This window comes from Dermochelys coriacea, chromosome 2 (assembly GCF_009764565.3).
Source record: "Dermochelys coriacea isolate rDerCor1 chromosome 2, rDerCor1.pri.v4, whole genome shotgun sequence".
Lineage (NCBI taxonomy): Eukaryota > Metazoa > Chordata > Testudines > Dermochelyidae > Dermochelys > Dermochelys coriacea.
In genome coordinates, this window is record NC_050069.1 from 191,483,333 (window position 1) to 191,510,263 (window position 26,931).

A 26,931-nucleotide genomic window follows, 5' to 3' on the forward strand; every position below is an offset into this window, starting at 1 on the left:
AAAAAAAAAAGAGAGGAAGAGCCATTAATACTTGTATAAAGTAACAAAACTGTAAGAGGTTGGGCAGAGAATTAATTCTTACATCTTGTGTTACTGCATGCAGAACTCCACTGTACGAGATGTTAGCATTGAACCTGAACACAGCATCTGCAAAATTACCATCTGCAATGAGAAACAAAATGTAGTTGGGAGTTACATATTTTAAATGGCTTAAAGATACGTTGTGCTATAAAAAAAAAGAATGCACTTTGAACTGCAGTAAAAGCTGAGCTTACTTGGAGGAGCAGCTAAGAACCGGAGGTGAAGGCTCTCTACTTCCTCATCTACAGGCATACTGAGCAATCCCCAACGCTGGCCTTTGTGTGTTGGGATCATTTTCACACATACATCTCTATTGCCAGAGGCTCTTACTCCATCCAGCAAGCTAGCTAACAGGGAATCTCTGAGAAGAGAGAAAAATGTTTAGACACTTATTACTCTGTGAATTTATTTAGACACTTAACTGGAAAATTATGATTGTTATAAGAAAAAGGTTGAGCACACTGACTGAACCGTAAGTCCATGCACCCAATATTTCTACTGGAATTCACACAGATCAAGGTTTTCCACTCTTTAAAGTATGCTATGCTACCAAATACAAACAACTGCATGAGCCAATGACATGACAAACTATAGTGGAACTCTTCCACTAACAGTAAGAGATATGTAAAGTGATAGTAGATGGTGCAGTATAGTAGGGAAAGTAGTATTTCAGATAGACTAGATTTTTCTGGCCTATATTTTTCCTTGCATGTGCTACATTCCTTTTTATTTTCTGCACACAAGCACCTTGCTCTACAATCAGAGATGCCCAGCCTATGGCCCACGGACCATTCACAGGCCACCAGAGCATTTCCGAAGACCCACTGCCTGCTTCCAAACAATATATTAGCAACTCATTCATTAGCATTCTGCTGTCATGTTTACATCATTTTAGTTTACACAAGTGTGTAAATAGGCTGTTTCTATGTACAGTATTGTCTATCTAAATACATACAAAATAAGCTGAACTTAAAATATAAATCAATACAGGTGACTTTAAATCTTAATATGTAGAATCTGTTTGGCCCACATAAGGTTATGCTTAGGTTTATATGGCCCTCCTGTGTAATAAGGTAATAATCACTACTCTACATGATGCCCTCAGCCACATTTAATCCATACAGTTATGGTGGACAGACAAAGGGGAGGGGGGGAGAAGAGAGGAGAGGAAAGACCAATTCAGTCCAGACAGTAAACAGTATTGGCACATGGTTACCAGCTAAAACCATCTAGATTTAATATATTAGCTTTCAATCAATACTTGTTTCTCAAGATAGAGCTTGTTAATATTGTCTCTCCTCTAAATCAACCTACTTCCTAATACTCCAGTTTGTTTAAACAGCACATCTAAACTACAAAACTTTTCAAAACCTAGTCAATTACCTTGACCCCAAGTGGACAAAAATGTACATTTCTAACTGACCCTCTATAACTGTTCACCTGTATGGGATAATGTAAGTGTAGGAGAAAAATGGCGGTTTTTTTAGTTTCTTCCACTATCCCATTTACTGAAAGCAGATAGATATGGAACACCAAGGAGTTCAAAAATTTAAAGTGAGATGCTTATGACACATGGGGAGATGTCACATGTCATCTGTTTGAAGTAGTATACGCATCTTCAAGGGCGAAGTCACAGAGAATTGAAGGCAGGCTTTGAATGAAGTAAGTCTGAATTTGGCCCTTGAAGGTGTTGTTTTTAATTTCACACAGCTTACATTATATTTTTGTCATTCAACTAATTTCCCATTTACATTTCCCTGAAATCAAACTTTTAAAATACCTCTCTGTTGAAGAATATCTTCGGATTTGTCCCTTGATAAATTCAATGGTAAAAAGCTGTGGATTTTCACAATCACATACTAGTGCAAATACCTAAAAAGAAGAAGCCATGTAATGAGACCACCCCACTTACAGGAAGCATTTAATGCAATTCTCATGTACTCAAGGAAGTGAATTGTTGAACCAATGCTCAATGTTACAATATATATTCAAGTTTCAAGGAAATGACACCCACCCACCCAAAAAAGAACTGCAAGTGTAATCAGAACTTCCTAGAATTTGTTTTGTCAGATTTTTTGATTTGTTTTTTCAAAATGAATCCCAAGAATGGTTTCTGTATCTTTAGAAAATGGGGTCTGACAGAATGAACACAGTAAATAGTACTAATGAGTGAACTTCAGTTTTAATTGTCATGTTGCAGTAGTACTATACAATATTGTATTTTAATAGTTAAATGTATTATTCTAAAAAGGATTGTCACCTACCTCTCCTAGAGGTTTCAGTGTCACAATATTATACGTAGCAGGATCCCGCTCTACTAAGCAAGTTTCTGTAAGGGCTAATATTCTTTTCACAGGTTCCTTAAAGAAAAAACATGTTAGGAAAGGGGACCTCTTTTTTTAGCCACCTAATAAATCAAACAAATAAGATGCAATTTCAGTTTGTAGACCTTACCGAATGTCTAGGTGTTATTTTTTGAACAACAAATTCTGCTAAAGATGTGATAGATTCATCATTGCTGTATTTCCCAAAGCGAATGCTCAAGTATTGCTCAAATTCTAAAGGTTCTTTCCTTATTCGGAGGGAGATGCCTATATAATTTCCAGCATGTTCTATTGCACTTTTGATAATTTCTTCCCTTTGCTCAGATGCAAACATGTGCTGCAAATTTTAGGAAGATATATTTAGGTAAGTTTAACACAAAAAAATAAGAAAAACTGAACATCAGGTGTAATCAGCTCAGGCTTAAAGTTTAATAGTTATAAAAAAACCAAACTTGTTTATATTGCATGGCGGTCTGATTTTTTTTTTTTATTAGTATCATTTACTAGTGAATGTTGTTAACTTTAACAAATGACATACTTTCCCCCCTCCATACAACTAGAAACACTATGACAATAGTGAATTAACATTTCTCCACAGCACTTTGTAACTTGACCTCACTAGTTAAAATAGTTATAAAAATATTTTAAGTAAAGACATTTTCCTAAAATAATCAGAAATAAAGTATTATTCAGAAGTTGTTAATCAATACCCATTGTAAGTTTTTTGTAAAAAAGAAATAAGAAACTAAGTGTGTCTTGAATCGCTTAACTCATGTTTCCCTCTTTAATAAATAGAAAAAAAATTTTAATTGGGGCAGCACTGATGTAAAGATACCTAAAAAGTTTAAGGTAATTCCTACTGCAGAGCTATCTTGTTTTGCTGCAGACCATTCAATTTCTTGCAGTGTAGTTCACAATAAGTGGCTTAGGTTTTTTATTTTAATTCTGCATGGCTGTATGGGTTCTCTGCTCCCTCATTTTAACTTGTTCCACTCAAGTTTATAAACAGGCAGATAATAGCCAGTCTCCCAGTTAGTACTCAAGGGGACCTGGACAGAATTCTGTATTAAAATGTTTTATTGAACCAACTTCTGTTGATGAAAGAAGCTTTCAAGGTTTGTGGAGATTAAAAGCTTGTCTCTTTCACCAACAGAAGTTGGCCCAATGTCACTGTCATATCCTGGGACCAACATGGCTACAACACTACCAATACTAAATGTTGTATAATTGGCCCTATTGAACTTACCAAACTATTCAATCTACAAGCCATTTATTATCTGCCATGGTAGTGATTTGAACTTACAGGCAGGAGAATGAGACAGCCTCATACTTATTCTGTTTATGTAAAAACTTCTCATGACTTGATATGCATATGTATAAAATGTTATAATACTCACCAATCTACTAAATCCTCCATAAAGTATAGCAAAACCTCCCTGATAGTCAGAGAGGTCAGCAAAGCCTTCAATATTTCTGTAGTCATAGGAACACAGGACTTTATTAGTTGCAGGATTAATTTGATCAAACCCTCCAGGAGTCACTTCCAGAATCACAGGTTTTCTCAGGTCACTCCAGTGATGCTTATAGCAGTTGTATCTCTATGAAAGAAGAAACTGCTGTTAAGTCCAGAGACAACCAAAAAGATTTCTTCACCTCCTGAGGACTACATCAACACACAACAGTCCTTTAATTTGAGATGGTTTTGTATGATCAAGCAAGTGTCCCCAGTAAATCTGAAAGCCATGACAGCACAGCGAGGCTTGACCTATCTTTACATTGTAATTGATATAAGATTAACCCAGTCCTGACACACTGTTCACTTATGGTATATTCACACTCAACATGAGCCTGGAATCAAGCCTATCCCCGTCCCACATCTACACTAAAATTGTGCTAACCCAGTGCTCAGACCCAGGGTCCCAGGATCCTGCAAGACAGGAGGACTCAAGGTAGAGTCCAGCTGGAATCCAGGGGTCCAAGCCCTATTGCTTTGCAGTGTGGCTGCAGCCTCGCTTGACTCAGGTCCTGGGAGTCATCCAGTAGTATGACAGTTCCATGAGACAACTATCCCAACAATCTGCAATCCACTCCGAGAACTGAAGTTGCCCCCCCTTGGCGAAAGGGAACAGCTCAGGTCAGTGTTAACCTATTCTCTTCTGATAGTGTGCTTGCAGACAGTGGTGATCAGAGCGCCTCCTGGGTTGGGTGATCTGTTAAAGCTTCCTGTAATGTGCAGAGTAGGCAATAAAGTTTTCCCACAGTGCACCTTGGTCGTAGGGCTAGAGAAACTACATTCTGCAGGGGACACAAGCATATGGTTACTTTGATTTGGGTCTGAGCACTGCCAGACGCCAGAGCCCCAAGTTTTAGCATGGGTTAGAAGAGTCTTAAATGCAGCGTTTAAATACCATGTAGACACTCAAACCCAGGGTTCCCTATCATGGGTCAGTTGACTCAAGTCCTACAAACCCTGGGCTTACATTGCAGTGTAGACATAGCCTTAGACAGGGAATCCCCAACACATTTCAGCAATTAGAATCTTGATTGTTCTATAACAGTGCTATAGAATACTTGTTTAGAAAAGTATCACTTCAAAAAAGTCCTACGTGGTGTAGTCCTAGAATGGCAATAGGCCTCTAGACACTCAAAAAGGATATAAATGAACAAAGCCACCAAGACAGAAGACCTAGCAAGATGCATTCCAGGGAGACCAGTAGATGTGAAACCAAGTGTCAAGGTAAGGGTGTTAAATGCATAAATCTCAAGCTCACGTACTACAGAGATTCAGTAGCTAGTTTCCAGTAAGCTCTTTCAAGCTCTCTCCGTAAGTCTGTTTGAAAAGATATGCTTTGAAGTTTTCCCTTACTTCCTTATACACCAAGAATTCTCTTTTTCCCCCCCTTCACAGTGGCTAGAAGTGAGGTGAAGTCCTCCCAAAGTACATAAGTGCTACTACACATTTACTTTCAAATGCACGTCTTTGCCGAACAGTGTTCTGATAACTTCAAATTAATAATATTCAATCTCCTTTTAAAGTGATTTTTGAAATAGATCTGCACTTCTATAGTTTGTCTATGGTTACACAACATAAATGTAACTTGGTAGCAACTCTTGAAGTATATTTTTCCAGTTTTTGCAGTTACCAGTACATTACCTCTTTTCTCTCTATGGAGAGAGCTCCCATAATGTTCATCTCACAACGTTTAAAATAAATAAATAAATACAAAATTGCAAAACCACAAAATTGGCAGGAAATTCAGATTTAGGTGTAGTAGGTAGCCGTAACTATTTAAAATATAAAGGGACATGGTCCACTAGAAATTAGTCTGTTTTTACAGTATTTGTAAATGTGAAATGACTAGATTTGTCACAATATAGTCTAATGTAGTCCAATATAGGCAGGCCAGATACTTGCCCTTCCCGTGATTTTTCCTTCTGAAAAGTCTGTTCTGAATCTCTGTAAAAAGGAGAATGAAAACAAATTACTGTGATTTCAGTGAGAAAATAATTCATTGTTTTAATTATTCCAGAAGGACTCCGACTTGAATCTCTTTTAGATAGTCCAAAACTTTAAATATACAACTTTTAAATCTTTAAGTGCACCGTTTGTTATATATAAACACATTCACTGGTAGTGAACAATGCAGCGATACTCAGACGGAGGCTCACAAGCACCTATTTAATGCGTCTCCTGCAGCTCTTTGCAGCATGATATTAAAACACTGTGCAATTTAATTATTAATCAATCCGAATGCTTTTACTGCGTTAACAAAAAGGTGAAAGTAAGATGGTACGGCGTACTGGTAAGAGAGCCACCGCCGGTACAGGCCAGTACACAGCCGACGTTAAAGCGTTGCTGCAGCCAGGGCAAAAGGGGCAGCTGCCCCGGGGCCGGGCGATTTAAAAGGGCAGTGCCTAGCCTGTGCTGCCTGGGGCTCCGGCCAACATAGGAAGCACCCCCAGGCTTTGCACCCAGCATGGCCCCTCACCCGGGGTCCCAGCTCCTCACCTGCTGGCCCCTCTGCTGCCATTGGCCCCCATTCTGGACCCGAGCCTGGGGCTCTGCAGCCGCCTCCAGCTGTGATCCCAGCCTAGGGTGGTGAGGTGGGTGGACAGGGGCAAAAGGAGGTGCAGCTCAGCACCCACACCCAAAAAATTGTTCCAGCTCCACTGGCCCCACACCTTCCAGTGCCCAGGGGCCTGGCAGCATTGTGTACCAGTAAGAGATTTAAGTTACTTTCACCCCTGGTTATTAACCAATTAAATCATCAACTTGCATTAAGTTAACAACTTACTGTGAGAATATAAAATATTTAGTATTATAGTAAATTAAACATTCACACTATTGTGGCTCTTTTGGGTAATAGTGATCACTAATTTGGCTCCTAAACCACTGAGGTCTGAGTATCACCGGTCTAATGCATTCAGTAAATTGGAGTCTTACATACAAGTTATTTCAATGAACACCATAGGCCAAGTATATGAATATCCATTTTAATATACAAGCACAGCAGCTTTCCTTCTCATCATAAAATCCAAAGTGAACATACACTATATTATTAGATGTAATAAGAAATACAGAAACGCATCTTAAATTGGCTGAATAGCCAAATAACTAGTTCTTACCAGTGCTTCTGTAATGAGTTCTGTTCTATGGTCTGTAGAAAACTTAAGTGTTTCAGACTTCTTTCCACTCCCCTTACGAAAGGTGAGGCTGAATTCTGTTCCTTGCCCCTTTCCAACAGGACCGATGCTACAAATATCTCCATAAGGCCACTAAGGTAAACAAATTAAGGTCACTTGATATGTTTCTAATGTAAGAAATAGAATCTTTTATATCCAAATGTAGTGAAACGGGTATTTAAGGGTGTATTTGTACCTTAGGTCTCTTTATAAGAGGGCTTAACGTTAATTGTAAAAAAAAAAAAATTATAACAAAATCCAACTCTCTAGTTTGTGATTAAAATAAAGGTATAGAATAAGTAAATATGGCAACAAGCAGCATATACATCTGTTTTATGACTAAGCATTCAAGTTTGACAAGGAAGTTCAATGCAATGCATTCACTCTGCTGACAGTGGTAGCTAGGAATTCAAAAGCTAAAGAAAAAGCTAACATTTTGACTAATGAAAAAGCACAAGAATCCAAGCAAACAAGGATGGAGTAGTGCAAAGTTGGGTAAAATTTGTGACCCTGTAGATCTCTGTTCTGCAGTGATTCCCTTCAAGGACACTGGAACTGTCAAGTAGTCCTGAGATAGCACATACAAAAAAAGGGAAGTTGAAAGAAATTGTTTTACTAAGTAACAAATTTTAGTTCTATTGTGTAACAAAACAAAGACGACTATACAAGCTTCAAAAGCCACCAAATCACCATTTCAACTGTTAGCTATCGCATCAGCTACTTTTCTTTAGCCTATAAAAGGACAATTTGACTGAGCAAGCCAAGTCACCACAGTGCCCAGTCATGTAATTAGTGGAACCGATACCCCTTTTGGTTATGCTTAGTGTTTATCACAAGAGAGAACCCTCTGTAACACATAGCTGATCACACTCAAAAATTAAGGAGTGGACAAGAAAAGTCAGAAGAATATTAACATTAACTCAGATTGCATTAGGATATCTTAACGTATCCAAGAAGGCTATTACTACATCTATCATTACCTGATTTGTAACTTCTAGTGTGTTCGGATTGTATGTAGTGATGGCATGGGTTCCAACTGAGAAGACTCTCTTATACCTAAAGCATACCAAAAAAGTATTTAGTTTAAAAGTATTTTCCTGAAATCTCATAAAAAAACAAAATATGTACAGATAAATACACTATCACCCATTAGGAAAGAACCAAAATAAGCCTAATCATAGTCACTAACCATTACAATGAGAATGGCTAGACTTAGTAAAGTGAGTACGCTATTATTTCTCAATATAAAAGGATTTAAGTTTGCTAGAGTACTCTTTTATGCCATCCTCTTTTCCAATGTGGTTGGTGAACAGAAGAGAAAGGAAAGGCTTAAGAATATTTAAATTGTTGCAGCATTCTCTCCCTCTCTGCCAAACACAGGAAGATCTAAGCCCAAAAACTTAAATAAATGTGCATTGACAAGTTAGGACAATATTCAAAAGTACTTGTGGCACCTTAGAGACTAAAATTTGAGCATAAGCTTTTGTGAGCTACAGCTCACTTCATCGGATGCATCCGATGAAGTGAGCTGTAGCTCACAAAAGCTTATGCTCAAATAAATTTGTTAGTCTCTAAGGTGCCACAAGTACTTTTTTATTTTTGGCGAATACAGACTAACACGGCTGCTACTCTGAAACCATTCAAAAGTACAAAATACCAATGGGAAACTTGCAATGGATATTTTCCACCAACATGAGCATATGTAGAAAGGCAAAAAAATGAGGGAGAAAACAGATATTCACAAATTCGAAATAGCATAAATTGAGACAATTCTGAATGTAGAACACAGCTTCCAAATAAAACTAACTACTTGAATACTCTTCTCCAAGGAACTATACTGACCTAGTTCAACCACCACCACAAAACAAGAAGTATACAAAAGCTGCACCGGAAGTTTGATGATTTGTGTGGTTCAAAGAAAAGCCAACTGGTCCAAATCTATCAATTGATAGTTTGCAGCAAGCACTTAGTATAGAGCATCTGTACAAATCTTATTTAAAAGAGTAACACCTCTAACTTCAAGATCAATCTGTGTTTGTAAATCAGCATTTTAACATTTATGCAAATACAACAGCTAGAAATCTGGAATTAGAATTCTACAAATATCTTTAAGTCATACCCCATTTCCCTGCCCCAGTATAATTCATCAAAAATATTTGTAATTAGAGTAACTATATTTTACATACAGACTTCACACATTAAAGACATTCACATTCCTCAGCATGTTTCAGCTACCAAGAACCCTCTACTCAACGTGGCTGCAAATGATATGGCAGGAGTGAATCTCAGGGCTGACTGTTAACTATGGATAAAGTAGATATAGTGGGCTCTCTCATCAGCAGAGGAGGTATTAAAGAGACACTTTTCTCTGGTTCATGGTGGGATGGTAAACAGGAAAGATTTCCTTTGAACTGCAGAGACAAGCAGGCAGATACATTTTTTTAGTGAATGGACAAGTGAACTGGAGGGTCTCAAAGTGAAATTGTTCTTTGCATCACACAGAATACACATGATATAATGACCTTTAGTGTCTATTCAAGGTGTCTGGAAGTAAGAGGCTTTAGGTGGACAGAAAGTAAAAATGACCAAGTGAAAGAGGTAGTTTCCAGAAAGCACCTTCAATTAATATTTTACACACAAGTCAGTTTAAGATTTCTAAAAGGTGAAAAGTCAGTAAGCAGGGTCTGGAAGCACTCAGTTTTACTACTTGAAAGATATTCCTCAATTAGTTATGAGTATCTTCAGAAACAAGCAACCCTAGGAGGAGAAATAAAAAGTTACCTTTATTCAAGGTGTCATTTCAATATTGCCTAATGTTTAGTCACCATGTTAGAAATTACATTTCCCCCCCTCCCCAAAGAGACTAGTTTTACAAGTTACTTTTATTTTCCTTGCTTTTGTCAGTTACACCATTATATTTTTTTGAATTAGTATTTGATGACTGAATACTAATCAAATCTGATTAGTGTGAGGAAGGATTTACACACTTCCCATTTGCTCACAGCTTTTGTTGTATGCTACAGATTATGCACATTAAATGTATTTCCAGTAACAGTACTGAACATTTAGAAGCTATAATTTGAAGGATGAGGGAAATCAAGAAACTAGATTCGACTTTGAGCAACTTAAATGAACTTCTGAAGTGTTTACTAACCTCTACTATACTTGGTTTACAATATAAACCATTGTTTGAAAATAAAATAAGGTGCAAGTACAGAAACAGTTGACAACTCAAATACTTAGAGCTCTTGAATAGAAACTGTTTATCTTATAAAAACTTAATAGATCCATGAACGCAAACTCTCATGGTATCTATTCTATTCTTATAGGGATATTGTCAAGACAACCATTCTGTTCTCCTCGCTTCTCAGTTCTGTTAGCAGTCAGGATGCCGAAATACAAGAATTCTGCTTTACGTTCTAGAATTAGATAAAGTATTGACTTTGTATAATCACGGGGAGATGAACAAAATGGTAATTTACATCTACATCACTTTTCAAACATGAATTAGGGGTATGGCTGTCAAAACTTCCATAGCATGGACATCATCCTATGTATCCGAGGCCCCATATAACCCTACATTGTGTGGCTGCATGGACCCTCTTCTCCTCCTCTGCAATCAAACTTCCATACAGCATGGAAGAACAATTTGAGGTGCTGTTTTGGTTTCTTTGGGATGGGGGTGAGGAGAAACAGGGGCTACTGCCTGTGGGGTGATCTGTTTCATCCTCTTATGGAGCTGCATCTAAGCTGCTTCCTTTACAGTTTAGGTATTTTTACAAATCTTAAATCCTCTGGTTTGCAATGATGAGCACAAACACAATCTGAATTTACAGAACTTCTGAACAGACCGTAGCAATATCACCAAATGTAATTAACTGTCAGTTAAACTAAAGAGTAGGTTGCAACAAACAGTAAAATAAAGTGAACTAGGCCTAGAAAAGCACCAGTTGTTTTAGTAGTAGGAGAATAACTAGCTGGTAGTAGATGGATACCTTTTAACTATAATTCTTCCAAATACAGTTAGGTCCCTCTACACAAAGCAAGTATTTTTGAGAAATGAAGCTCACTTATGTCACAGGCTTAGTCTACACTTCAAAGTTTTGCCAGCATTGCTATGTTGGCTAGGAGCATGAAAACAAAAACACACTCTCCCACACAGCTATGCCAGCAAAAACCCGGATGTAGACAGCTATGCTCACACAAGAGTGCTTCTGTCTGTTTAGCAAGCATTGCTGGTTGAAGAACTTCATAATTCAGCTTACACTGAATCTCTAAACCAGCAAAGACTATAAGGCAGGCAAGCCCCCCCTGCTTTTGCAGTGAAGATGAGGCCTAAATCAGTGAATAGCCTGAGTGTTTCACAGTGTGGCTACTCTCATTTGAGGTAACAATTGCAGTGAAGAAAAAAAAATACTACACAAGGCAAAAGTAAAAATGCACCTTTAACAGTGAAGATAAGGTCTCGCTTACCAATAGAATGACTGGATTAGCAGCTGATGACTTGTGCTAACTTGAGCTAGGTATCTGAATCCCCACTACTGTACTGGATTGTCAGCAGCACTGGAGATTTAACCCACACCCCGACAGGCCAGCTAACTTGAATTTAAGGTCCCACCTAATTCCAGCTAGAGAGCTGGATGTGGACATGTGGAATAGGGCCAACACTTGGTTATACCATGAGTTATCACTGCAGTGAAGACAATCCTGGAAAATAAGGAGAATCACAGGATTCCACTGCAGAAAGAGCTAAGGCACAAGGCCATTATCTGTGAGAGATATATTCAGAGACCAAAGAAGGGTCAGAGGTCACAGGGAAGATCACTAGCAACTTGAGTGAGGACTTAATTTGTAAAGTCACTTAACCTGGTAGCTCCCTTTTAGGAGCCTTTCTGGACAAGATCTCAGCAAGAGCAATAAGCTTAATTTAAAAATTTGGAAAAGGAATGAGACTACGGCCTATACCAAAATGTCCTTTCTGGGCTCAGCTTCACTAATCCAGGCTCCTGAAAGTTGAGGAACAGGAAAATAAAGTCTCTTAATAGAGGGGGAAGGAATGGTTCATGTTTGTAAGCTAGGACTACAATACCTTGAAATATCATTCTACATAAATAGCAGTGGGGACAGAAGTGCCAGACAGTGAACTATCAGTTATTTGCACTGTATCTAGGAGCCCGAGTCATGGCAGAGGACCCCCATTGTTCTAGGTGCTGTACAAAGCAGAACAAAACCACTAAGCTGTTTCTTTATTTCCAGCTTTTACAGGAAGATCTATGGCAACATCTTATCAATATCAAGTTTGTTTTCTCTGTTCTCAACATGGAGGCCTCTATGCATTCTAACCAATTCCCTCTATTTATGCCAATGCATGCAGCAAGACAAGCTTAGTTGAACCAGTCTTACCAGCAACACTAATGCATGCTCTTGAAGAAATGCCTATGAATGTTCCTCCATATTCAACACCCATTAATGCTAAAAGCTGTATAGTCCAAAAAGTCTCATGTTCATCATTAGCAGAATAGCCACCATGAGAACAGAAGGGGGAAAAGTAAACAAACAGTTTATGAGAAGAAACAAGAGTTTACCTCTTTGAAATAGGAATAAGATCATTTCTCTTCAGACAGAAGGGTCCAACCATTCCAGCTACGGCTCTTATATATCAGAAGATCTGCCTTCCCTAAGGATAGCAAGTTAAAGCAGAGGTGGACAAACTTTTTGGCCTGAAGGCCACATCTGGGTATGGAAATTGTAGGATGGGCCATGAATGCTCATGAAATTGGGTGTTGGGGCATGGAAGGGGGTGTGGGCTTGGGGTGGGGCCAGAAATGAGGAGTTCAGGATGCACGAGGGGGCTCCAGGCTGGGGCAGGAGCTTGGGTGTGGGGGTGAGGGTTCTGGCTAAGTATGCGGGCTCTGGGGTGGGGCTGGGGACAAGGGGTTGGGGTGCAGGAGGCTGTTCTGGGCTGGAACCAAGGGGTTTGGAGGATGGGAGAGGGATCAGGGCTGGGGCAGGGGTGCAGGCTCTGGCCAGCGCTTACCTTAAGCAGCTCCTGGAAGCAGCAGCAGCAGGTCCCCCCTCCTATGCAGAGGCATGGTCAGGCAGCTCTGAATGCTGCCCTGTCCACAGGGGCTGCACCTGCAGCTTCCATTAGCCATGGTTCCCGGCCAATGGGAGCTGCAGGGGCCATGCTTAGGGCAGGGGGAGCATGCAGAGCCCTGTTTGCCCCTACGCGTAGGAGCTGGAGTGGGGACATGCCGCTGCTTCCGGGAGCCGCACGGAGCAGGGGCCAACCCCTGACCCCACTCCCCAGCTGGAGTGCCGGAGCAGGACAAGCCCCAGACCCTGCTCCTCGGCGGGAGCTAAAGGGCCAGATTAAAACGTCTGAAGGGCCGGACGCGGCCCCTGGGTCGTAGTTTGCCCACCCCTGAGTTAAAGTCTCACTCAAAGCCTCCAGAAAGAATGATGAGTACTTTTGTGGCACCTTAGAGACTAATAAATTTATTTGAGCATAAGCTTTTGTGGGCCAAAACCTGCTTCATCAGATGCATGCAATGGAAAATACAGCATGCATCCGATGAAGTGGGTTTTGGTTCACGAAAGCTTACACTCAAATTTGTTAGTCTAAGGTGCCACAAGTACTCCTCGTTCTTTTTGCTGCTACAGACTAACACAGCTACCACTCTGAAACCTGTCTCAAAGCCTCCAGTAATTTTATGTTTTTAAGTCAAAAACCTTCACCTTTACAAAAATGTAACAAAATTAAAAATTGATAATTTCTTGAGTAACCTACCTCTTCATGAGCCACAGATAAGGGATTATTTATTCAATTGACTGATGTATACTTAATGTTATTAGCATCATAAAAAAAAAATCTACAGAATACCAGTCAGCCAAATCAGAGGTCATTGACTTAATACCTATTTCTTATATAGTGCTCTTCATCAGTAGATCTCAAAGCACAACAGTCTTAAATATATTTATCTTCACAACATCCTATGAGGTAGGGAAGCATTAACCCCATTTTATAGATGGGGAACTGAGGTACAGAGAGGTTACAGCTTCTCAACAACTTTAGTGGTCTGAGTTGTCCTCTTTTTAAAAAGATGCTACAATTTCTTTTTAACATACAAGTTATTTGTGGAGTCCATATACAGGTTTGGAAGTATTGCAAAGTACTGGAACATGCTTGTCTAATGAGGTTCCACAGAAAGCCCCCAAAAAAGAGTTTGCTTCCCATATCAAAGGTGTGCTAATACCTAACAGCCCCATGTGTCAGTGTTTAAGAGGGACAATGAAACTATGGGTCAAAAGTTATATTTAAAAGAAGTTTTCTGAAATCAGACCCAAGACAGATTTCTGTTTATCTTTTAAAGGTGTAAATGGAAAGTTTGCCTAAAAACTCGAGAGTAAATCAATGCAACTTATTTCTGAATAGTGTTTTCATTTTTTAAAATCCTATGTTACTCATTTACACAAATATATTTGAAAGTATATATTTGATTTGAGAAACATTAGGCTCTAAAAACCTGTAAGAAAGATTTACTTAGTCTAATGAAGTAAGGGAATTGAGTTCAATATTATTTTTACGTTTCTGGAAACGTTTATAACGTTCTAGAAAGTCGAAAAGGACAATGGGTGGAATTATTGGTCACTACAGTGAAACAGCTATTATATGTAACCAACTGCATGGTGTAGAAAGGTGAATGGGTGGAGTTGTGAATCACAGGGGACTTGCTTTGCTAAAATCTAGAAGCTTTTGGACAGATGAGCAAATCATTTGATAACATGGTTCCATATCAGTCTGATTTAGCTCATTTGTTTTCATAGATTCATAGATACTAAGGTCAGAAGGGACCATTCCGATCATCTAGTCCGACCTCCTGCACAGCGCAGGCCACAGAATCTCACCCACCAACTCCTATGAAAAACCTCACCCATGTCTGAGCTATTGAAGTCCTTAAATCATGGTTCAAAGACTTCAAGGAGCAGAGAAGCCTCCCTCAAGTCAACCATGCCCCATGCTACAGAGGAAGGCGAAAAACCTCCAGGGCCTCTCCAATCTGCCCTGGAGGAAAATTCCTTCCCGACCCCAAATATGGCAATCAGCTAAACCCTGAGCATATGGGCAAGATTCACCAGCCAGATACCCAGGAAAGAATTTTCTATAGTAACTTAGATCCCATCCATCTAATATCCCATCTCAGGGGATTTGGCCTATTTACCCTGAATATTTAAAAATCAATTACTTACCAAAATCCCATTATACCATCTCCTCCATAAACTTATCAAGTAGAATCTTAAAACCAGATAGATCTTTTGCCCCCACTGCTTCCCTTGGAAGGCTATTCCAAAACTTCACTCCTCTGATGGTTAGAAACCTTCGTCTGATTTCAAGTCTAAAGTTCCTGGTGGCCAGTTTATACCCATTTGTTCTTGTGTCCACATTGGTGCTGAGCTGAAATAATTCCTCTCCCTCTCCTGTATTTATCCCTCAGATATATTTATAGAGAGCAATCATATCTCCCCTCAACCTTCTTTTAGTTAGGCTAAACAAGCCAAGCTCCTTAAGTCTCCTTTCATAAGACAAGTTTTCCATTCCTCGGATCATCCTAGGAGCCCTTCTCTGTACCTGCTCCAGTTTGAATTCATCCTTTTTAAACATGCGAGACCAGAACTGCACACAGCATTCTAGGTGAGGTCTCACCAGTGCCTTGTATAACGGTACTAAAACCTCCTTATCCCTACTGGAAATGCCTCTCCTGATGCATCCCAAAACCGCATTAGCTTTTTTCACAGCCATATCACATAGGATGACTATGAGCTGCCAATGATCAACCAATACTCCAAGGTCCTTCTCCTCTTCCGTTACTTCTAATTGATGCGTCCCCAACTTATAACTAAAATTCTTGTTATTAATCCCTAAATGCATAACCTTACACTTCTCACTATTAAATTTCATCCTATTACTATTACTCCAGTTTACAAGGTCATCCAGATACTCCTGTATAATATCCCGATCCTTCTCCGAATTGGCAATACCTCCCAGCTTTGTATCATCTGCAAACTTTATTAGCACACTCCCACTTTTTGTGCCAAGGTCAGTAATAAAAAGATTAAATAAGATTGGTCCCAAAACCAATCCCTGAGGAACTCCACTGGTAACCTCCCTCCAACCTGACAGTTGGTCTTTTCATCGTTTAATGTGATTCATTGGTGATTTCTTGTTCTAACAGTAGCAAGTAGAAAAAACTGAACCAATACTACTAAACAGGTGAATAGTAAAGATTACCAAGAGTTACTATGTGGCACCTTAGAGGCTAACAAATTTATTAGAGCATAAGCTTTTGTGAGCTACAGCTCACTTCACCGAATGCATGAAGTGAGCTGTAGCTCAAGAAAGCTTATGCTCTAATAAATTTGTTAGTCTCTAAGGTGCCACGAGTACTCCTTTTCTTTTTGTGAATACAGACTAACACAGCTGCTCATCTGAAACAAGAGTTACTATGAAATTCTGACTCATGTCTTAGAATCAAGGTGGAAAGATTTAATTCAGAAAGCAGAACCTTGATTTAAATTTTGTTTTGTATCTGTACTTTATTCACTACTTAGAATAAGAAGTTTTTCAAGTTACAGGTGTCCCACTGAATTAAATGGCATATTGTTTTTCACATAACAGATCCTGCAGGCAAGACATTTTATATATTGACCACAACAATGGAATAAGGTCCCTGTTCTAGGCTTTTCAGCAGCATTTAAATACAACTCAAAAAGCGTTCATTAGTATTATACAGTAAAAGATGTTGTAGAAGAACTTGTGATTATTCCACAAAACCAAAAAGCAGAATAAGGAAGTTTAAAAACTTTTAGGCTAGCATTACCTTTGTTGCAGCAGTCTGTTCACCTGTAGAACTATAAAAGAGATTGAAGCCAGTACCCTGTGTCTGTCATGTATTTTATGGATTGTGAGGAAATGTTTTTTGAATTACAGTTGGAGAACTAGTACCTCATATAGATTAGGTTCTAGTTACCAGCAAGACCACTTCTCACCAAGCAGATTATGGCAGTCAGGCTTCAAGACCAGCTGGCAGTATTGGACCTTGGTAGATGGTGGGAGGGTATTTTCAATGGAGAGATCTTGATTCTGGATTTCACTTGCCCCATTGGTCAGAAACAATGAGAGTCTGTTGGCATTTAAGGCACAGAACAAAACCTCTGTTCACTCAGACTTTTTACCTTAGGAGGCTGGTGGAGTAGAGGATTCTGTATTTAAAGATAGCCTTTGTTTCCTTCTCCCCCCACCCTGATGTTACCACAGAATTTAAAATGGAACAGTTTTAAAGTTCAGGAGTGTCCTTTCATGCAGACAATAATTTGCAATATGTTAATCAAGATAAACTGTTTTAGTTATTGAATATGTGCCCACAGGCTTAGGAATATACTTATTTGTATTCTAATTTAAATATAAAAAATGCAGGATACATCACAGCCTCTTTAAATCCAATTTTTTTCCTTGAGGCTGTTCAAACTTGAATCCCAACCGTGTTCTATTGTCAGGGACGCAAGACAGAATTTTGGCTATCCAAAAGTCTCTTCACTGCACTCCAGGAGAATAGTCTGGAGCACTGTCTCTTCTAAACTGCCATGTTTGTATCCACATCTGCACACAGTCCGAGAAGAGGCTGGTGTGTACCAGTTTTAGATTCTGGTGATTTTATAAAAAAGTTATTTTTCATAATTATCTAGTATGAAATAGCACTGTAGGATAAACTCCAGTACCAGCTAAAGCTAGCACTTTGTTTCAGATACAGCCTGTACCAGAAAACAGCCTATAAAAAGTTTAAGTAGACATATAGCTAAATTGCTGTATGAAAACAGCTTTTTATAGAAGGTTAATTCTGTTGCTCAGATCTTCACACCAAGGTAAAGCAAAAAATAAAGCTACATTTTTAAAAGCTACCACTTTGTCCGATTTCAGAGTAGCAGCCGTGTTAGTCTGTATCCGCAAAAAGAAAAAGGAGTAATTGTGGCACCTTAGAGACTAACAAATTTATTTGAGCATAAGCTATGAAGTGAGCTGTAGCTCAGTTCATCGGATGCATGCAGTGGTAAATATAGTGGGGAGATTTTATATAGAGAGAACGTGAAACAATGGGTGTTACCATACCTTACCTGATCACTCTCCTTACAGCGTGTGAGCTATTACCAGCAGGAGAGGAAAAAAAAACAAAACAAAAAAACCCCACACCTTTTGTAGTGATGATCAAGTGGGCCATTTCCAGCAGTTGACAAGAATGTGTGAGGAACAGTGGGGGGAGGGAATAAACATGAGGAAATAGTTTTACTTTGTGTAATGACACATCCACTCCCCGTCTTTATTCAAGCCTAATTTAATGGTGTCCAGTTTGCAAATTAATTCCACGTTAGCAGTCTCTTGTTGGAGTCTGTTTTTGAAGTTTTTTTCCCCCGCTCAATTGCGACTTTTAGGTCTAATCGAGTGACCAGAGAGATTGAAGTGTTCTCTGACTGGTTTTTGAATGTTATAATTCTTGACGTCCGATTTGTGTCCATTTATTCTTTTACGTAGAGACTGTCCGGTTTGGCCAATGTACATGGCAGAGGGGCATTGCGGGCACATGACGGCATATATCACATTGGTAGATGTGCAGGTGAACGAGCCTCTGATAGTGTGGCTGATGTGATTAGGCCCCATGATGGTATCCCCTGAATAGATATGTGGACAGTTGGCAACGCGCTTCGTTGCAAGGATAGGGTCCTAGGTTAATGTTTTTGTTGTGTGGTTGCTGGTGAATATTTGCTTCAGGTTAGGGGGCTGTCTGTAAGCAAGAACTGGCCTGTCTCCCAAGATCTGTAAGAGTGATGGGTCGTCCTTCAGGATAGGTTGTAGATCCTTGATGATGTGCTGGAGAGATTGTAGTTGGGGCATTAGGGGACGAAAGCTGGGTACCCGCATGGCCCCACAGTATGCCAACATTTTTATGGCTGACTTAGAACACTTCCTCAGTTCTCGTCCCCTAATGCCTCTACTCTAGATCAGGGGTTCTCAAGCTGGGGGTCATGAGGTTATTACGGGGGACGGGGGGAGGTCGCAAAATGTCAACCTCCACCCCAAGCCCTGCTTTGCCTCCAGCATTTATAATGGTGTTAAATATATTTAGAAATGTTTTTAATTTGGGAGGGGTAGGTCACATTCAGAGGCTTGCTGTGTGAAAGGGGTCACCAGTAAAAAAGTTTGAAAGCCACTGCTCTCGAGAGACATTTTATACTTATTTGTAAGCAAAGATTCAAGTTAAGAACAGTTAGCAATTGTCAAGGTTTTTTTTTTTTTTTAAACAGTCAAAAAGGTGTGCACTACAACAGTACCCTGAACAAGACAAACTGATTGTAATGATAATGCTTGGGGGGGGGGGGGGGGGGGGGGGAAGGATTGCCTTTAGTAAAAGTTTAAAGACAAATTTGGGGCCTAGTATAGATTTAGTGACACATATGACTAGGTTTTCATTTAATTGAAGCATACATTTCTCCTTTATACATATACACCCAGAACAGCCTATATTAAAAAAGAGCATTAAAGTTGCAAACTCGAGTTGAAAATGTCAGAATGAAGGTTTCCTGTGCAACTTGAATTCAATCTTCGTGTGCACATGCATATGATACAGTCCAATTACATTATTGCATACTAGTTTCCTAATATTTGAATGCTTGACTCTGCAACCCTATTCTTTTAATTGCAGGTTTTGTGGTTTTTAAAATACAACTTCCCGATTTGAAAAAAAAAAAAAAAAATTCTATCCACCCACAGCTTGGGTCATCAGCAATAGGACCTTTAGCAAAGGCCTGCACTGCTTGAGTTAATAGAGTAACATGCAGCAGTAGGCTGTTTTTCTCTGTGACCAGTCACTATTAACAGAGTGTGAGACACTTTGCCTGAGTGCTTCATAGCTATTTGCTGTCAGCAGAGGAACTCAGATTCAGGACTCCTGGGTTCAGTTTGAGGTTCTATAGGGGAATGAGGTCTATAGTGGTTATAGACTCTTCTGCACTGTATCCCAGCTCCTAACCAACCACATGCCCACAATGCCCCAGCTCCTGCCACCCTCCTACTAAATACACCCAGCTCCTATACTCTCTCCTGCAACACCCCTGACTCAGCCCAAATTCCTCACTCCTCTGCATTCAAGTCAGGTGGCTCTTACTTTTCTGCATGGCCTGAAGGCCAGCAGTGGAGCATTGAACAAAAGGGAGAGACTCCTTGATCTCAGTTCTGTGCACGGCACAACAGCAGCCCCTAGCAGTGACAGGAGCAGTTAGCAAAAATCCTGCTCAGTCTCTTCAGCCCTGAGATGAATGATGTTCAGCACAGGCAGAATCTCTAGAGACTTCAGCTGCCAAGATCTTACAAGTGTGTGAGCATGGGCACATGTGTTCAAAGGCTCGTGACTTGGCCAGATTTGGGTGATTTTTCCACAGAGGCACATCAAAAGGCACATCTCTAGACCAGTGTGCTTTCCTACTCCCACCATTGCCAAACTTCAAACCCCTGCTTCAAAGCATGGTGGTGCTAAGGTTTCTCAGAGAAGCAGCTAGAAGAATTTTTAACTTGAACAAGACAATGTATTTGCATGTTGTGGTTCTGGGAGCCAGCTGAACCATTTTTGCTAGAACTAAAAAAAAATAAATAAATAAAAAGCCAGCCTGACGCATACACCCACCATGGAAAATTTTATCCCCAACTTAAAACTTTGGCCAAGTATTATGGGAAATGTTGGGAACCTTAGCTATAGGCAGCACTACCAGCTCTTTATATAGTAAAGTGTATATAGTATGGCATGATGTGCAAAGGTGTTGAGCACCTGCAGTTCTCATTTGTGTCCTTGATGTCAATGACATCAATGAGAACGACAAATGTTCAGCACCTTTGGAAAAGAGGTCAGACCAAAAAAAGGTATTTATTTATTTTTTTAAAATATCCTTGTCCACACAAGACATTGCAGCAATCTAATTTATTTACCAGTAAATTTGTTATTGCAATAGCATCTATGTCCTTTTGCCCATTTAACTGTAGATTTGTTTTAATGGTGTGTTCTTAATTAAAGTTCAGCACTAAGTGTTTTGTTCTTATTACCCTGAGGCAACATATGTACCTTTTAAAAGATGAGTAATTTTTCCATTATGATTTTAATTGAGAGTTTGCCTCCTTGCAATAATCATGATTTCAGAGATAAGTCACCACTGTAAAGAGGCCTAAAGGCAGAGCCTTGTCCTTGCATCAAGGCAGTAATGTAGCCCAGAGCAGACTGAGTAGAACTGCCAGGCTTCAAGAGTTTTATTGTTGTTGGACAGAGAACTCTGTCAGATATTGACAAGTTTTATTTCAAGAGTTCTTGGCCATCAGTCCTTCCTTTAATCTCTTCCAAGAATTCATGATGATGCTACTTCAATCAAGCAGAGATGGGTCACTTTTGTCTCAGAGCTCCTAGTCTTTGCTGAGGAATGAGCTGACACTGATCCTGAATTCTGGAGTATTACCAAAAGTCATCAGGTTTCAACCCCGATTCATTGTTCAAGCATCTGTCTACAGGCTAACCCTGTATCTCTCCCCAACAAGGAGGGATGCACTATACTCAAAGAATTCAGAAAGCAGCAGCATGAAAGTAATGCTATCCTACAGTGAATGCTACATGCAAGACTTGAGTGCTGGATCAATTCAAACAGTCCCCACACACTAAAGAACTTCTATTGCACTATGAAATAATCAAACTGTGCAGAAAGATTTGCTGCCAGTAAGAATGCTGTTTAGCAGAGCAGAGTTTAATTCCCATTCTGCTAAGATTAGGTAGAGCAGAATTTCAGAAATTTTTATACTCCAAACATTGGATTGAAAAATATGGCAACAATATTGCAGATGTCAGGAATCATGAAGGGAGGTAACTTCACAATACATTCTACTTCACAGTACTGCTAAGTTGAAAGTCAGTCACTACCATAGTAGGAGGGAAACCAGGATTTGAGTTTTATTTTTATGCAGGCCTCCAAAATTTAAGTTTATCATGCAAGGAGATAGGCCAATGAACAAATAAAAGCTATTTTCAAGTTTTTTCCCCCCTACACTTCAACTGTATGCTCTAACTGCATCATGTCACCTCAATTCAGGTTTGGGTTGAAAGTTGGCGGGGGGGGAAACACCGCCAACACTACTTTAGCTGCATCAGTGCCTAACACACTGATATGCTGCTCTCAAGCTCTGGCAACAGTTTCCAACTCAGACTTACTTATATTTAATTTATGGTATTGAAGACAAATACTGGAGCAACATGTATGGTAAGGCTCCCACCTTTACTAAGACCAGTTCAGATCCACTATTGTATCAGCAGTAGTGGAAGGTTTTTTGCATTACCTAGCGACAATCTTTTTCTACAATACATTAGAACAAGAGTTCCCAAAATAATCTCCATTAGTAGTTCAGCAGTTAACCCATAATAATACAGTCCAAGAAGAGTACAGACTAGTGAGCTCGTCCATTAAAAAGGGAAATGGATAAAAAAAAAAAGACTCATGAAAAAGCAGTTTCTAAATCTTCAGGTACTAGTTAGAGACGTACTAAATTTTCAATTTATGTAATTTAAAATACTTTGACTAGTCACTGTTTTAATCTCACTAGTGCAACAGAAACTAAGAATCAGACAGCATAGCCCAGAGGTGTTCTCTTGAAAACTGGGAAACCTACAGTAGAGAGAAGAGAATTGGAACAGAAGTGGATGAAGGCAGGCTGAGCAGATGGTTAAATAGTAGTAGTTCTGGCTTCTGAAGAGGCAGTCAAAGAAGGGACTTTACAGTAACATGAGCCTTCAGCTCCACAACGTTTTTAAAGATTTGAGTATACAATTAGACATCAGAAACAGATTAGATAGCTATTTTGACTAGACGTGACAGTATTTTGTATGGATATGAGACAAATAGATTTAAAACTACTTACTTTCCCCTCCACGAATGTTTTGTTGTGTAGAAACAAGCAAGATCTTTATTTTCTCTAATTATATTCATTTTGTGCCCAGACCTGAAACAAAATAAATCTCATGTTAATACTTACGATCTTAAGACCAAATACAACCACTAATCACCACTATGGTCTAAAATAGATGTGATAAAAGGATTAAATTCATTTATCTTTCATTCAGGTCTGTTTGCAATTTAAGACTTCCTGAGATACCTTACCGCTACTCAGATTTAGCTACTTGAAGGAATATGGTTTTCAACTATTTACTGAGTGCAGAGTACTTAAGTATTCATTTCTCCTCCTCCCTATTACCAGCATGTAATGATCTAAGAGCAGACAATATTGCATTACTCCTATATGCTTAAAAAGACACGAGTATTACCATATGCACACTGACAGAACACAGAAAACAATCCCCACTTTAGTAACTTTGCAAGGAAGGAAGCAAATTTAGTTTTATTGTCTGATATGATTCAGAGTACACAAAATCATGTATATTAAGTAAAGAGGACATCTGTTTTCTTAACTGGCTAAGGTAATTTCACTCTGTTTCCCTTTGTAAAATACAGCTATGGAAGAGTAAGCAGCTCCTGCTCATCAATACAGTTTAACTAAAGTTGCAGAATATTAGTAAGGCTGTCAATTAGTCACAGTTAACTCAGGCAATTAACTCAAAAAAATTAATCATGATTAACTGCTATTTTAATCACTGTTAACAGAATACAGATTTAAATTCATTAACTATTTTTGGATTTTGTTCTATGTTTTCAGATATATTAATTTTAAATTACACAGAATACAAAGCATACATTGCTCACTATATTTTTTACAAATATTTGCACTGTAAAATTAATATTTTTCAATTCACCTCATACAAGTGCAACTTACAAATGTAGATTTTTGTTACATAACTGCATCAAAAACAAAACAAAGCAAAACTTTAGAGCCTACAAGTTCCCTCAGTCCTACTTCTTGTTCAGCCAGTCACTAAGACAAACAAGTTTGTTTACATTTATGGGAGATAATGCAACCCGATTCTTATTTACAATGTTACCAGGAAGCAAGAACAGGCATTCACATGGGACTTTTGAAGCTGGCATTGCAAGGTATTTATGTGCCAGATATGCTAAACATTTGTGTGCCCCTTCATGCTTTGGCCACCATTCCAAAGGACGTGATTCCATGCTAATGATACTCATTTTAAAAAAGCGTTAATTAAATTTGTGATTCCTTGACGAAGAATTGTACGTCTCTGACTCTGTTTTACCTGCAGTCTGCCATATATTTCATGTTACAGTCGTCTCAGATGATGACTCAGCACATGTTCATTTTAAGAACACTTCCACTGCAGATTTGACAAAATGCAAAGAAGGTACCAATGTGAGATTTCTAAAGACAGCTACAGCACCCAACCCAAGGTTTAAGAATCTTAAGTGTCTTCCAAAATGTGAGAGGGATGAGGTGTGGAGCCTGGTTTCAGAAGTCTTAAAGAAGAGCAACACTGATGCAGAAACTATAGAACCCGAACCACCAAAAAAAAAACAAAAACAAAAAAACAAACCAGCCTTCTGCTGGTGGCATCTGACTCAGATGATGAAAATGAGCATGCGTCGGTCCTCACTGCTTTGGGTAGTTATTGAGCAGAACCCATCATCAGCATGGATGCATGTCATGTCCTCTGGAATGGTGGTTGAAGCATGAAGAGACATGAATCTTTAGCACATCTGGCATGTAAATATCTTGCAACACCGGCTACAACAGTGCCATGTGAACACCTGTTCTCACTTTCAGGTGACATTGTAAACAAGACGCGGGCAGCATTATCTCCTGCAAATGTAAACAAACTTGTTTGAGTGATTGGCTGAACAAGAAATAGGACTGAATGGACTTGTAGGTTTTACATTGTTTTATTCTTGAACGCAGGGGTTTTTGTACATAATTCTATATTTGTAAGTTCAACTTTCATGATAAAGAGATTGCACTACTGTGCTCGTATTAGGTGAATTGAAAAATACTATTTCTTTTATTTTTTACAGTGCAAATATTTGTAATAAAAATATAAAGGGAGCACTGTACACTTTGTATTCTCTCTTGTAACGGAAATTTGAAAATGTAGAAAACATCCAAAACTATTTAAATAAATGATACTCTATTATTAACATTGCAATTAATCACATGATTAATCACATTTTTTTTAAACCACTTGACAACCCTCATTTAGTGATGAGAGCACTAAAGGGGAGAGAACAGCTCTATTTTCCAATTCTAGGATGAGTCTGGATCAAAGATGACAGCATTTTTACTTATTAACTGAGCATATTTGATGGAAAAAAAACTGAGGAAGGAAGTTTAGAGAAATTTAATGGTCACCAACCTATCTTGTATAGTATCTAATTACGTAGTATTTAGAACATTTACTTTCAAATACTCAATTTAAACTACATTTTAAACTAGGTTACCACAACTAACTAGACTTTGGGTTTCCTATGCCACCTATCACAGCAGTTAAACACTAGAAGATACTAGAGACACTAAGATCACATCTTCACTGCTGAAAGAGACATATTTTACCTGGGGGTAACCAACATGAGCGAGCTATTCCAAGCTAAAAATACAACGAAGACAAGGCACTTTAGTTTTACTGCATGGTAAACTAGGTGAAGTCAGCACAACAATCCCCCCCAATCATAAGTGACATTAGAAGACTGCTAAAATGTTTAGTGTCAGGAAAGAAATTCTTTCCTGTGGAAGCAATTACAGGGATGTTACAAAAAGAAAAGGAGTACCTGTGGCACCTTGGAGACTAACAAATTTATTAGCGCATAAGCTTTCGTGAGCTACAGCTCACTTCATCGGATGAAGTGAGCTGTAGCTCACGAAAGTTTATGTGCTAATAAATTTGTTAGTCTCCAAGGTGCCACAAGTACTCCTTTTCTTTTTGCGAATACAGACTAACATGGCTGCTACTCTGAAACCTGTCATTATGCAAGGGATGTTACACAATCACAAATGGAAGGACAGGCCATCCTGAATTAAAAAAAGGTCTCTGTGCATAATTGTGCCCCACACTGAGAAAGTTTTAGAACTCCTGAATGGAAAAAAGGCATTATATCATTACTAGCTATGCAGAACCAAACCTGATGAGGAATTTGGGGCACTGTCCTTTTAAGTGCTTTTTTTTTTTTTTTTTTTTTTTTTAAATGATTCAGAAGCCTAAATCCCATTTGCAAAAGTGACTTCAGCACTTAATTCATTGGAAGTCAATGGGACTTAGGAGCCTAGGTCACTTTTGAAAATGTTGCCTCACAAAAAGAATTTAGAGTCATGAAAAGTAATACATGCCCTATTTATGGGTGAGCACAGAAAAATAAATGCACCTGAATTGAAGTGCCAGTGTAATGAGGTCTGATTTGCCTGTATTTTTTATGCATGTATATCTTAGTATGAATTAGTGATAAGATTAAGCACTGTAGATCTGTAAATTTCTTGCAATTCTTAAGGCCGCTTTTCAGAGCGGTAGGCATTCTCTATTCTATCCATTTGGGTAGTATCAAGATATTAGCCTTCACATTTCCCTTCCCATACCTTCACAATTTTCTTGCCATTACTTAGTGTTATTGATCATTTAGGTTGTAAGCACCTCAGGGCAGGAGCCAGGCAGGCAAAGTCCTATTCCTATAAGCCTACATGCATACCTATGTAACTATACACTTGATTACATGCATACCTATGTAACTATACACTTGATATGTTATTTACATTTCTAATTTACCTTAGACAAGCAAGTACTTAAAATCACAAGTAGAATCAAGAGTAAACTATGGGAAA

At 38.9% G+C, this 26,931-nt stretch overlaps 1 protein-coding gene across 2 annotated transcripts in view; it reads right to left on the reverse strand.

Annotated features, from left to right (window-relative positions):
* The window catches only part of DNAJC13 (DnaJ heat shock protein family (Hsp40) member C13), a 106,414-nt gene that overhangs the window by 72,460 nt on the left and 7,023 nt on the right, over positions 1-26,931 (reverse strand). For both annotated transcript variants that reach the window (XM_038392553.2, XM_038392552.2), the window contains exons 2-11: positions 23,083-23,163; positions 8,069-8,144; positions 7,032-7,181; positions 5,821-5,862; positions 3,803-4,003; positions 2,536-2,742; positions 2,346-2,441; positions 1,862-1,953; positions 276-442; positions 83-162 (exon numbers count right to left, since the gene is read on the reverse strand). In XM_038392553.2, coding sequence (XP_038248481.1) covers positions 83-162; positions 276-442; positions 1,862-1,953; positions 2,346-2,441; positions 2,536-2,742; positions 3,803-4,003; positions 5,821-5,862; positions 7,032-7,181; positions 8,069-8,144; positions 23,083-23,150 — 1,179 coding nt within the window. In that variant the 5' untranslated portion in view covers positions 23,151-23,163. The remainder of the gene's footprint in view (positions 1-82; positions 163-275; positions 443-1,861; positions 1,954-2,345; positions 2,442-2,535; positions 2,743-3,802; positions 4,004-5,820; positions 5,863-7,031; positions 7,182-8,068; positions 8,145-23,082; positions 23,164-26,931) is intronic.